The sequence below is a fragment of the Lathyrus oleraceus genome, chromosome 3 (assembly GCF_024323335.1).
Source record: "Lathyrus oleraceus cultivar Zhongwan6 chromosome 3, CAAS_Psat_ZW6_1.0, whole genome shotgun sequence".
NCBI classification, from domain to species: domain Eukaryota; kingdom Viridiplantae; phylum Streptophyta; class Magnoliopsida; order Fabales; family Fabaceae; genus Lathyrus; species Lathyrus oleraceus.
Window position 1 is genome coordinate 117203538 of NC_066581.1, and position 13234 is coordinate 117216771.

A 13234-nucleotide genomic window follows, 5' to 3' on the forward strand; every position below is an offset into this window, starting at 1 on the left:
CTTAATTTAATTCCAAAAGCTACATTGAGTCAGTTACAATTTAAGGGGCTCGAAATAAGGACTAGTGTACTGATTGTTAGAGCTTTTGATGGCTCTAGAATGCATGTTATTGGTGAAGTAGATCTACCCATTTGTGTGGAACCTCACCAATTCACTATCACCTTCCAAGTCTTGGACATTAACCCGACCTACAGTTGTTTGTTGGGTAGACCTTGGATTCACGATGCCGAGGAAGTCACTTCTACACTACACCAAAGGTTGAAATTCCTGATCGATGATAAGTTGGTTATAGTTTATGGTGAAGAAGACTTATTGGTTAGTGAGTTTTCTTCGTTCAGATATGTCAAGATAGATGAAGGGGTTATTGAAATTCTACTCCACTATTTAGAATTTGAAGAGGTCAGTTCAGCTACTTCTAATCATGATCAATCATCTTCCACCATCCTATCTTCAGTCAGAAGAACCAGGCAGACTCTAGAGAAAGGTCTGTTGACCTGTTGGGGTCTAGTCGTCAATGTGGCAGAGAAGCACGATAGATCCGGTATTGGCTATCATCCATCAGCTTGCAAAGCAATTATGGGGAAGAAAAAGTTCAATCCTGTCAAGTTCAGCAGTGCAGGCTTCCAAGGCAATCACACTGTGGAAGTTATTGGAGAATCCAGTGGCAACAAACTAGAGACTCCCAATGTTGTATGCAGATGTCCTCCAGGATTCAAGCTCGCCAACTGGACAGCTTCCGTGATTCCTATAGTGTATTCGGAGAAAATGTAATGCATTTTGTTTTCTTAATACCTTGTCTTCGCCCGGGACAAGAGGATAACTTGTAAGGGCCTCCATGTTTAAAAGTATTATGTGATTATATAAAGAAATTATTTTTTTTGCATTCAAAATTTGTGTTCCCTTTCTTTCAGTTATTTTACTTTTCCACCAAAAAATGAAATGACAAAAGTTTCTTTTTCTTTTTCCACTTTATTAAAAAGCTTACTAAAAATAAGCTCATAACATGTAGAGCAAATGAAACCATTGATAACAACATGGCAAGAATCAGTTGTAAGTCTGGATTTCCAATTAACCAAGCTGAAGATGATAGTGAGGAAGATTGTGAGTTACCGACTGAACTAGCACGGCTCCTTGAGCACGAAGAAAAATAGATTCACCCATACAAAGAACCAGTGGATGTCATTAATTTGGGTTCTGAAACTGATAAAAAAGAAGTAAAGATTGGGGCATCTCTTGCCGAGCATGTACACTCTGAGTTGGTTAAGTCACTGCATGAATATGTTGATGTTTTCACTTGGTCGTATCAAGATATGCCAGGGTTGGACACCAACATTGTTAAACATCACTTGCCACTCAAGCCTGAATATCCTCCAGTCAAGCAAAAGCTCAGAAGGACCAGACCCGACATGGCGCTCAAGATCAGAGAAGAGGTTAAAAAGTAATTTGATGCTGGCTTTTTAGCTATTTCTGAGTATCCATAATAGGTTGCTAATATCATTCCAGTTCTGAAGAAGGGCGACAAAGTCAAAACGTGCATAGATTATCGAGATCTCAATAAAGCGAGTCCAAAGGATGATTTCCCTTTGCCTCATACTGATGTTTTGGTTGATAATACAACTCAATTTTCTGCCTTTTCCTTTATGGATGATTTCTCAGGGTATAATCAAATAAAGATGTCGCCATATGATATGGAGAACACAACTTTCATCACACCTTGGAGAACTTACTGCTACAAAGTGATGTCGTTCGACTTGAAGAATGTATGGGCAACATATCAACATGCCTTGGTAACCCTCTTTCACGACATGATTCATGAAGAGATTGAGGTTTATGTGGATGGTATGATTGCCAAATCCAGAACTCAAGATGATCACTTAGAACACATGAGGAAGTTGTTTGCCAGGATCTAGAAATTCAAGTTGCATTTGAATCCAGCAAAGTGCATTTATGGGGTCTGATCTGGTAAGCTATTGGGTTTCATAGTCAGTAAAAAAGGTATTCAGGTTGATTCCGACAAAGTCCGAGCCATCCAAGATATGCCACCTCCCCGAACAGAAAAAGAAGTCTAAGGTTTCCTTAGTCGACTTAACTATATTTCCAGATTCATATCACATTTAACAGCTACCTGTGAGCCAATATTCAAATTATTGATGAAGAATCAGTTGATTGTGTGAAATGATGATTGTCAAGTGGCATTTGACAAAATAAAAAAGTACTGGCAAGAACCACTAATCCTCATAGAGCTGGTTCCTGGTAGGCCTCTTATTATGTACCTCACGGTACTCGATGAATCTATGGGTTGTGTTTTGGATCAGCATGACGACACAGACAAGAAATAACATGCAATATATTATCTCAGCAAGAAATTCACTGAATGTGAGACCAGATACTCACTTTTGGAGAAGACTTGTTGCACTTTGGCTTGGGATGCTCGACACCTGAGACAATACATGGTTTGACATACCACTTTATTGATATCTAAAATGGATCCGATAAAATACATATTTGAAAAGCCTGTTGTCACTGGTAGAATTGCTCGGTGGCAAATGTTGTTAACTGAATATGATATCCAGTATGTGTCTCAAAAAGGAATAAAGAGGAGTGTTATGTCTAACTACCTTGCTCATTTACCTGTGGAGGGTTATCAATCGTTGATGTTTGACTTTCTAGATGAAGACATCATCTTTAACAGAGATTCCACTGTTCCAGGCCCCGAGGAAGGCCTCGAACCAGGATCACAATGGACGCTCGTGTTCGACAACGCTTCCAATGCTTGTGGTCATGTAATAGGCGCATTTATCACTTCTCCAACTGGCTTCCACCTTCCATTTACCGCTAGATTATACTTTGACTACACCAACAATATGGCAGAACATGAGGCATGTATCTACGGTATGGAGGCGGCCATTGACTTAAGTATCAAGATTCTTGAGGTGTACGGAGATTTGGCTATGGTAATCAGTCAGGCAAAAGGTGATTGGGAAACTCGAGATAGCAAATTGATTCCTTATAAGGAGCACATCAGAAAGATGATACCCTACTTTGATGAAATCTCTTTTCATCATATTCCTAGGGAGGAAAATCAGTTAGCATACGCTCTAGCTACGTTGACATCTATGTTTAAAGTCAAGTGGAAGAATGAAGCACCAACTATCCTTATTGACCACTTGGATGAACCAGCACATTATCTAGCAATCGAGGTCGATCCTGATGATAAGCCTTGGTTTCATGACATAAAGACATTTATGGAGAAATAACAATATCCCGAGGGTATATCTATTACTTATAAGAAAGCTTTGAGAAGACTTTCTTCCAAGTTTTTCCTAAACGGTGATATGTTATACAAGAGGAATTACGATTCCGTGCTACTCAGATGTGTGGATACACACGAAGCTAGCACGGTCATAAAGTCCATACATGAAGGTTGTGAGGGTGTACATGTGAAAGGTCCTGTTATGGCTAAGAAGATCCTTCGGGCTGGGTATTACTAGACAACAATGGAGGTTGATTGTTACAACTTTATTAGAAGATGCTACAAGTGTCAAATATATGGTGACAAGGTCTTTGTGCCACTAATTTCGTTGAACGTTCTGACGTCTCCATGATCCTTCTCTATGTGGGGTATTGATATGATTGGGATGATAGAACCAAAAGCTTCCAATGGTCATCGATTCATCCTAGTTGGTATTGATTACTTCATGAAGTGGGTCGAAGTTGTTTCATATGCTAATGTCACTCGACAAGTGGTTCCTCGGTTTATCAAGAAAGAGATAATCTGCCGCTATGAAATTCCTAGTAAGATCATCACTGACAATGCCATTAATCTCAACAACAAGATGATGAAGGAGTTGTGCGAAGAATTGAAGTAAGATTCATATGTCTTGAATTGAAATATGATTCATATGTCTTGAATTGAAATAAAATTCATATGTCTTGAATTTAACCATTTGAATTCGACTAAAGGTGATAATACATATGATTCTAAGTTCATATACTTGTTTTTAGTTAATAGCTTAATCATTCTTATGTGTAAACCATTTTTTCAGAGACGTTTTTGAGGATGTATAAAGTGAATTATAACATATAATTTCAAATTTCTCACGATTAAATTATTATTAAATATGATTTTATGATTGATTTGTCATAACTATAGTATATGACTAAATAGAACCCTCATTATTTCATCCCTGTTGAAATATAAATAATCTATATAGAAACCTTAAAACACTTAAGATGGTCCTTCATTTTCCATTATTGTTTTCCATTATTCTCCATCTCCCATTATTATCTTTTTAAAGAAATTTTGTTTCCAACCAAACGTTAGTTGTTGTTTTGTTGTTTTCAGCTATAAATAAATCTTAATCAATTTACTTTTTATTTGTTAGAAATAATAATCAAATCAATTGTCCACGTCATATGATGTTTTGACAAAAATGTAAAAGGAAGTGGATGCTTGATTCTGTTTTTTAAATAAACTAAACTTACATATTATAATGACTGTTTTGTTTAGATGTTTTAATCAAAGGAACCAAGTTCGTAGGAAAACTCTAAAAAGATTGGGAGGGGTATCTCCACCCTTCATACCAAAAGATTCTTAAATTGTTTGACATATATATCAAAGTATTTTCAGGTCTCACTTTCTTTAATTTTTTTGAATGTGTTTCTTCTAAGCTCTATCATATTAGTATTTTAAAAATTCAGGTGTGATTTAATAAAATACACATTATTCATTAATTTATAGTGTAAAATTATTTTATTCCTATTTTTTATAAATATTTTACAAAACAAGATTATTAAAATATTAGTTGATTAAATATACACAAATTTAATGTCAGATACATCTCCAATATTATATTCGATGTATAAAATCTACATATAGAAACTATTAAATTCTGAGTAATATGATTTTACTAAAAATAAAAATAGAAATAAAATAACATATAAATAAACATTTGAAAACATTCAATAGTTTTACTTTGATAGAAAGGCGTGTTTGTATAATTCTAACTTGATCAATTGAGAAACACAATATCGTAACTTGATTCACCTAAGATAATGATAAACACAATATCGTAATAGGAGTGTATCTGGTATCTTCAGCATTCAAGATTCACCTAAGATAATATATTTCTCTTTAAATCCTGTAATGAAAAATTCTAGGATAGTACGCATTTAATTGAATTGTCTTTAGCAACAATGTACAGGTCGAATGCTTCACCTAGAACTAGTGGCATTAACACTGATGAATTTGACAAAGCTTCTTTCATTTGATCGAAAGTATTTTATTAAATAGAATCTCAAAACATTACTTTTGAATCCTAAAGCCTAAGAAAATGCAAGAAAGCTTTCATCTTACGAACATAATTAGATATAAATCTTCTTAGGAAGTTAATTTTTTCCACAAAAATTTACAACCCATCCTTAGTTCTACGAGGTCTAAATTCTGAAATAACTTTAGATTTATTCTTGTATACGTCCATATCTTTGCTATGCCTAAGGAAATCTTGGAACTTATTAGCTAGTACTCCAAATACACACTTGGATGGATTCATCTTTAAACCCTACAACCTCGTTACTTTTAAGGTTTTCTCTTGTTCTATCATGTGATCTTGGAAGTCTTTGAATATGATTTCCATCTCATCAATCTATAGATATATGTTTTTTCCAATGAGATCATGGGAGATAAATTTCATGGATCTTTGATATGTAGCTTTATCATTCTAAATTTCAGACAACATGACAATTCACTCATATATTTCTCGAAAATAAATATATGATTATAACACGGATACCCATCCATGAATATAAGAACTACATTTGAAATTATGTTCTTTAGGAGATAGATGTCGAACTCGATACTTCGATAATCGATTCAACAAGATACATCAGAACCACTACAATAATAAATACTAGATGATAGAGTAGAAGAACAATAAAGAACACAATCAATTATTTATCTAGTTCGGTGAAATTACACATACGTCTGGGAGGCTGAGTCCACAACCCAATAAAAGAAAATTCATTATTACTAGCTTAGTACAATTAGACTTACAAGTGACAACAAATTCTATGTTATTCAATTCCTCTTCCTAACACTACCCAATGTATTTCTATTTAGAGCCCCCATAAATATGATAACATACTCACTTTCTTCTCTTTCACAAAATCACTGACAGCGGAAAGCAACCAATAAACCCTAGTGATCAACTTCAATCTTAAAAAGATGAAAGAATGTTGAATATTATAACTTAACTAGATAAACCTTTTATGTCAAGTTACTTAAACATAGAGGTGTACATAACAATATTGAGTTTACAACTCAACTAGACAAACCTTCTATGTTAAGTTACTGAAACATAGAGGTGTACATAACAAGGACTCTTATAACCCTAGCACTCTAAAATCTTCAATGAGAATGATTGTCTATTCAAGATAAATAGAACTTCTTCAATCAAAACAAGTGACAACTAGTATGATTGTTGGATCTTTAGAGCATTTAAGCAACAATAACTTCCATATCAAAGTTAAATACCACAACAGGAGCATAAGTCAAAAGCATCTTCAGATGCTTACACATAATACATTCAGTTGCTCTAAACCAAATAGACAATCATGCAATCATTCACAAACTTAGTAATGCATGAATCTAGTATCACATAGTTAGTAGCATAAAATTCAACTAACTAACATATACCAGTATGCAATCATTCACATACTTAGTCATGCACAAATAATCAGTTAGTAGTTGATATTGGAGTATGCAATGAATACTTATCTTTCATGAGATCCCTAATAAAATGATGACGAATGTCAATGTGCTTGGTTCTACTGTGCTGAAGAAGATTTTTTAAAATATTGATAACACTTAAGTTGCCGCAGAACAATGTTATGACATCTTGTTTGACATTGTACTCCTTCAACATCTGTTTCATCCAAAGTAATTGAGTGCAACTACTTCCAGCAGTAATGTACTCAACTTTAACAGTAGAAAATGAGACACATTTTTTCTTCTTGTTGAACCAAGAGATCAGATTGTTTCCAAGAAAGAAACATCCCTCAGATGTGCTTTTCTTGTCATCATCACTTCCAGCCCAATCTACATCACAATATCCTACAAGTATGAAATTTGTATCACGATAGTACAATATGCCATAATCACGGGCCACACTTATGTATTTCAAGGTTCTTTTCACTTGAGTAAGGTGACTAGCCTTAGGATTTGCTTGATACCAAGCACATACACCTACAACAATTGTGATATCGAGTCTGCTAGCTATGAGATATAACAAACTTCCTATCATACTTTCGTATAGGCTTTGATCTACATCAACTCATTTTCATCCCTAGAAAGCTTCAAGTGAGTTACAACATGAGTTCTCTTTTGGCTTGCATTGTCAAGACCAAACATCTTCACTATGCTCTTAGCATACTTGCTTTGAGACACACAAATAATGTCTTCCATTTGCTTTACTTGAAGATCAAGGAAGTAGGTGAATTCTCTTACAAGACTCATCTCAAACTCAGATTACATCTGTTGAACAAAATGCTTCACCATCGAGTCAGACATTCCACCAAAATATATGCCATCCACATAGATTTGAGTTATCATAAGCTTTCCTTTATCATTCTTCAAAAAAAGAGTTTTGTCTATTCCTCCTCGATTATATCCATGGTTTACCATAAACTCATTAAATCATTCATACCATACTCTTGGAGCTTGTTTCAAGCCACAAAGAGCTTTTTTCAATTTGTAAACATGATAAGGAAAGTAGGGATCAGAGAAACCTTTAGGTTTCTCAACATATACCACTTCATTAAGATACCCATTTAGAAAGGAACTTTTGACATCCATTTGTAACAATCTAAACTTCAACATGCAAGAGATTCTTATTTACTTTTAGGGTTTTTTCTTGTTCTAGCAAGTAATGTTGGAAGTCTTTGAATATTATTTCCACCTCATCAATCTATAAATATATGTTTTTCCAATGAGATCACGGGAGATAAATTTCATGGATCTTTGATATGTAGCTTTATCATTTTAGCAAGTTTATTCTCACCTATTTTTCTTTATGTTATCCGCCATGGACATATTGCAGATAATCAGGAGTAGATTTTTGTTGTTGTGAGTGGAAGATAGCTTCTCGGAGCTTACTTTCGTTTATTTATCATTCTATTCCATTTTAGTGGTTTAGTGCTCTAGTGTTTTAACATTGGGGACAATACGTTTGTGTTATGTTTGGAGTTAGTGTCAAATTGTGATATTAAAGTTTAATACTTTATTTGAGAAGTTCCATTTGAAGTTATTCTTATGTTTATTTCCGCTGCATGTTGTTAAATATTTTTGAAAGTTTTGTTGGTTGGTTGTCGAAGTGACACCTTAATTTTCGAGTAATTCTTTTTATATAAGTTTCGGAATTTAGGGTGTTACAGTCATGACTGATGTGAAAATGTCAAAAGACAAAGAAGATGAGCAAGAACTAGTGCCAACTACTATAAGCTTGCATGTATTAATGTGTTATGTTGTTTATTTATGTTTATATAATGTGTGTGCTCTCAAAGTAATATGGGTGCATCTCTTTCACATACATACACACACATGCGTGCGCACGCGCACACACTCACCACGGCACACGCACACGCACAAGCATACACACGCACATGCACACACACATACACACACGAACACAAATATATATGTTTCCAAACTTCATTTGTTTTCAAAAACCTTATCTAAAAACATTGGGGTTTGGGTAATACTTTTGAATACCGATAATAATACTTAGTTATTGATTATACAACAAACATCACTCTCTAATTGACTATGGGTCAAACTCGTTCAATAATCGATTATGGTTTAGATTCAAAAAAAATCTATCTTTCTATGTCATAATCGATTATGGCCACAATCTTAAAAAATATTTATTATTTAAAATTTCTAAAAACTTTTTATGCCACAATTGACCCCTTATTGTGTTTGATGTCAATTGGATAATAGTTTCCACACATGAAAGTTATCCGAGTGATTGGTTAATAACTCTTAGTTGTGATTTCCCTTATGTTTCAAACAGTTAATCGAGGAAGGAACTATGTTCTTTAACTATGTGTTCCTTAACTCCTCTAAAGAGTGTTAGGTACATAGTTGAATTTTCTGTGAGTTACTAAACAAAGAAATGCATAAGTGAAAGTAAAGTAGAAAGATAAAGGATGAAAAAAGTGTAATATTTAAAGATGAAACTAATCCTAGAAGCCAAAATGTGTTGTTCTATCGAATTCAATTTTGCTCGATTATGCTGGCGGTTTGTTCATGATTCTTCTTGTTACCGAGAATATGTGTTTTCATATATTTGACATTTTTCTCCATATTTTGCAGGGTTTTCTATCTCTTTCATCGACGCAAGCATCTTTCCCTTAAAATGCGTCTCTGTGCAAATAGTTACATTAGTTAGTGGTACTATTAACATGAAACACAAGTAAAAACTATGAATTATCAAGTTTTATGTGTTTTTGGTTACTTCTGACACTACCACGATTTGTCTGAACCTTAGTCGACCTTAAAAAGATTTGTTGTATCATATTCATCTCATTTTGATTTTATTAAATTTCATTTTGCTGTGGAAAATCAGTTATTTAGAAAATTTCCTTAAAAATATCATTATATATCAATTTACATAAATATTTTTTTATAAATACTAATAATAATTTTACTAAATTAATTTATACATAATTAAAAAATAGAATCGCTTTTTAGAGTGTGCAAGACAGACAATCAAAAGAGCCTAAGATTTCAATTAAATTGTGATTAAAAATAATTTCATAAAATATTTGTCACAATTAAATAATGATAAAATATAACCTTATTTATTTGGTCATAATTAAATCGCGGTAAAGCATGCCCTTTTTGAAAACTTAAAATATGGCCTATGAAAAAAATAATGTAATGCAAAGAATATGGTAAGTTCTTGATTACCCCTTTTAAAGTTCAGATAATTTACTCCAAATGATGTGTACCAATGAAATTTTATCTCATAAATTAAAATTTTAAAATCATATATTAATAAAAAACTTTAAACAAACAAAATTAACTCAAAGAAAGAAATGTCAAGTGTGAATAATATCTTTATATTGGATGAAAAAAAGAATGTTGAATTTTTTTCTTTAAATGAGAAGTGGCATAGAAATGTCTTAAGATTTTGAATTAATATATAATTTTAAAATTTTAGTTTATGTGAAAATTTTATTATAATAAGTCAGTTGGAGTAAAATTATCCTAATTTTATAAGGGGTAGCCTAGACTCACCATATAATATTAATTAGAAGGATAACTAATTCATTTAACATTAAAAATTTTAAAAAATTATTTTCAAAGACTTTTTCTTTAAATGTGACAATTATTATCTTACAAAAGTATTATTTCTGTATTATTTCTTCCGTCCTAAAGTAAGTGTAATATTTACACTTTTATATTAATTAAAAATATATAATAAATAAAAAAGAGAGGATAATGATTTTATTCAATTATTTTAATTAACATTAATGCAAAGTAAGAAACAATAAAATAAATACATTAATTAAGGGTATAATCTGAAGACAAAGATTAAAATTGTATTGTGAAGATAAAATGTCAAATATTTCGGAACAAAGAGTAATGTTTAAGAAGCAACTAACTTGGGCACAACAAGCAATGGTTCAAACTTTCTCATGGTTATGCCAAGATTGTCTCTCATATCCATAGTCAACGCCGAAACATTGCTATCAAGCTCCCAATCAAATCGATGAAGCAAAGATCCCAAAACAAGATGAAGAATCCTATGAGCCAAAGGCACACCAGCACACATTCTTCTTCCAGCTCCAAATGGTATAAACTCATAATGCTGTCCTTTATAATCTGTCTTATAACTCTTACTATCACTATCCCAAAACCTCTCTGGTTTGAAAACCAATGGTTCTTCCCAAACATCTGGGTCTCTTCCAATAGCCCATGCATTCACAAACACTTGTGTGTCTTTTGGTATCAAGTATCCCATAAACTCTGTCTCTTGCACTGCTTTTCTTGGGACAAGTAGTGGAATTGGAGGATGTAACCTTAGTGATTCCTTAACAACAGCTTGTAGGTATGGAAGTTTTTCTATGTCACTCTCTTCAACATCTTTAGCACCACCAACCACTGAGTTAAGCTCAGTTTTAACCTTCAACATGCATTCACGGTTGCATAATAGCTCCGTCATAGCCCATTCAATTGTGCTGCTTGTTGTTTCTGATCCAGCCAAGAATATTTCCTGAATCAACAAATTAAATAAGCATGTAATAGTATGTAAATTCTAGTTCAACTGACAAAACCTGATACTGTTAGATTGAACGTTAATACCAGAGTGCGAACCCTGATCATGAGTACTCAGATAAAAAAACATGTAATATGATTACCAAGATGAATATGTTGAGATCTTTATCTGAGATGTTGAGTGAATTCTGGTTCTCATTTCTTTGAAACTCGAGTAACACATCTAAGAAGTCTCTTGTTCTGTCATCATCACGGACCCCTTCCAAATCCAAACGCTCTTTCACAAACGTGGAAGCAAATTTAAGAGCTTTTCCCATATCCCTATCCATTTTTCTCCTTAATCCTTGTGGATCCAACCACCTTAACCAAGGAAACAAATCCGACACGTTGGCATGTCCGGTCCACTCCATCAGTCCCATAACCGCTTTAAAAAACTCAGATCCATTTTCAGATTCCATATCAAACATGTCACGCGACAGCATCAAGTTTCCAAACAAGTTAAAACTCATGAAGAAAACAAACCGTGACAAGTGAAGTCCACGGCCTTCTTTCAACTGAACTGCTTCTTTCGCAACCCAAGTGAGCATGTCGTCTACGCATTTACGACGAACGGAGACAGTGTCGTTTATGCGTTTCATGACCAACATATCGACCGTCACGAGACGGCGCATGAGTCGCCAGTAGGAACCGTAAGGAGCCAAAGCTAGGGATGATTTGTCATAATTATGAGCACGCATGGTTTCAGTTATGGTTCGATCTGCGAAACTGTGGTCGTGGTTTTTGAAAAATATGGTAGCTTCTTTGGCTGAGAGTATTGCCATAGTGTTTATGGCACCTATTTTGAGCCATAAAATTGGACCATATTTTTGCCTTAAGTTGGTGAGTGTGCGGTGAGGCATTTCTCCGAGTTGGAACATGTTTCCAAATATGGGCCATCCCGGTGGTCCAGGTGGAAGGCGGCGCTTGGCGGCGGAGACTTTTCTACGGTGGTTGAGGAGGAAGAGGAAGATTAAAGGGAAAGATAAGAGTAGGAGAATAATAACAAGAGTATGTTGTGAAGGATGATATACCATGGTTTCCTTGTTAACTCAATTCATTTGCGGATAGATTTTGGTTCCTCTTTAATCATGATTATTATAGGGTTTAATGCGTTGGAAATAGACACTTTTATGTTTAGAAATAGGAAAAGTGTGTGGGAATATTAGAGATTTGAATAGAAATTTGATAGGGAGGAGAATTATTTTTGAAAGAGAGAATTTTGTATTTTTGTTTGATGCAAAAATGTAAGATTATAGTACTTTAAGGAGAACTCTAGACACTAATTCTAGAAAGTTCTCAACTCTAGACATTCAAAGAGTATTCTAAAAAATATTACAATCTTAAGAAATATCTAGATATTTCAAATACTACAAAACTTTTCTAGAAACATTACACAAAATAAACTAAGCCCAAACAATAAAATCCAAAAATCAAATAATAAGATTAGGTCCAAATCAAATTTAATATTTCAATCTTTCATTTTCTTGATTCTATTTCTCTTAAAATATATATATTTTTTAATTATAGGAGTATATCACAAAAGTTAAAGTTTTATTTTATTTAAAATATACAATGCACCTAGTTGAGTATATTAAGTTAAAATGTCTTTCAAATATTTAAGTCTGTTCCATTTGCATGAATCCATGAGTACCGTCGAAGGCATCTTCAACAGTTGGCAGACAACCAAAGATAATATATTTTTTGTTCAATGCATATTAGTTTAAGGGGCTAAAAGTCATCTAAGAGTCCTTTTAATAATTTGCAAAAGAAAAGAAAAGAAATACATAGGATAACAATATAAACAGGACATGACAAGCATATAAGCTGTTGAAAAAAATATTGTAATTTACTACGTAGGTATACACAAGTAATGAAAGTGAGACAAAGCTCCAAGAATATTCTAAAAAATGTCTAAGG

General features: G+C 33.4%; 2 protein-coding genes across 2 annotated transcripts; one reads left to right on the forward strand and one right to left on the reverse strand.

Annotated features, from left to right (window-relative positions):
* Window positions 1-2483: 2483 nt before the first annotated feature.
* Window positions 2484-3257, forward strand: LOC127129973 (uncharacterized). Its single transcript, XM_051059064.1, has one exon. The coding sequence runs from the start codon at window positions 2484-2486 to the stop codon at window positions 3255-3257; it is 774 nt and encodes a 257-aa protein (XP_050915021.1).
* A 7356-nt stretch (window positions 3258-10613) lies between these two features.
* Window positions 10614-12431, reverse strand: LOC127128975 (cytochrome P450 76A2). The gene is made up of 2 exons (XM_051058319.1): window positions 11422-12431; window positions 10614-11276 (listed from the first exon to the last, which is right to left on the reverse strand). The coding sequence occupies exons 1-2, from the start codon at window positions 12349-12351 to the stop codon at window positions 10650-10652; spliced, it is 1557 nt and encodes a 518-aa protein (XP_050914276.1). The 5' UTR covers window positions 12352-12431; the 3' UTR covers window positions 10614-10649.
* Between the last annotated feature and the right edge of the window lie 803 nt (window positions 12432-13234).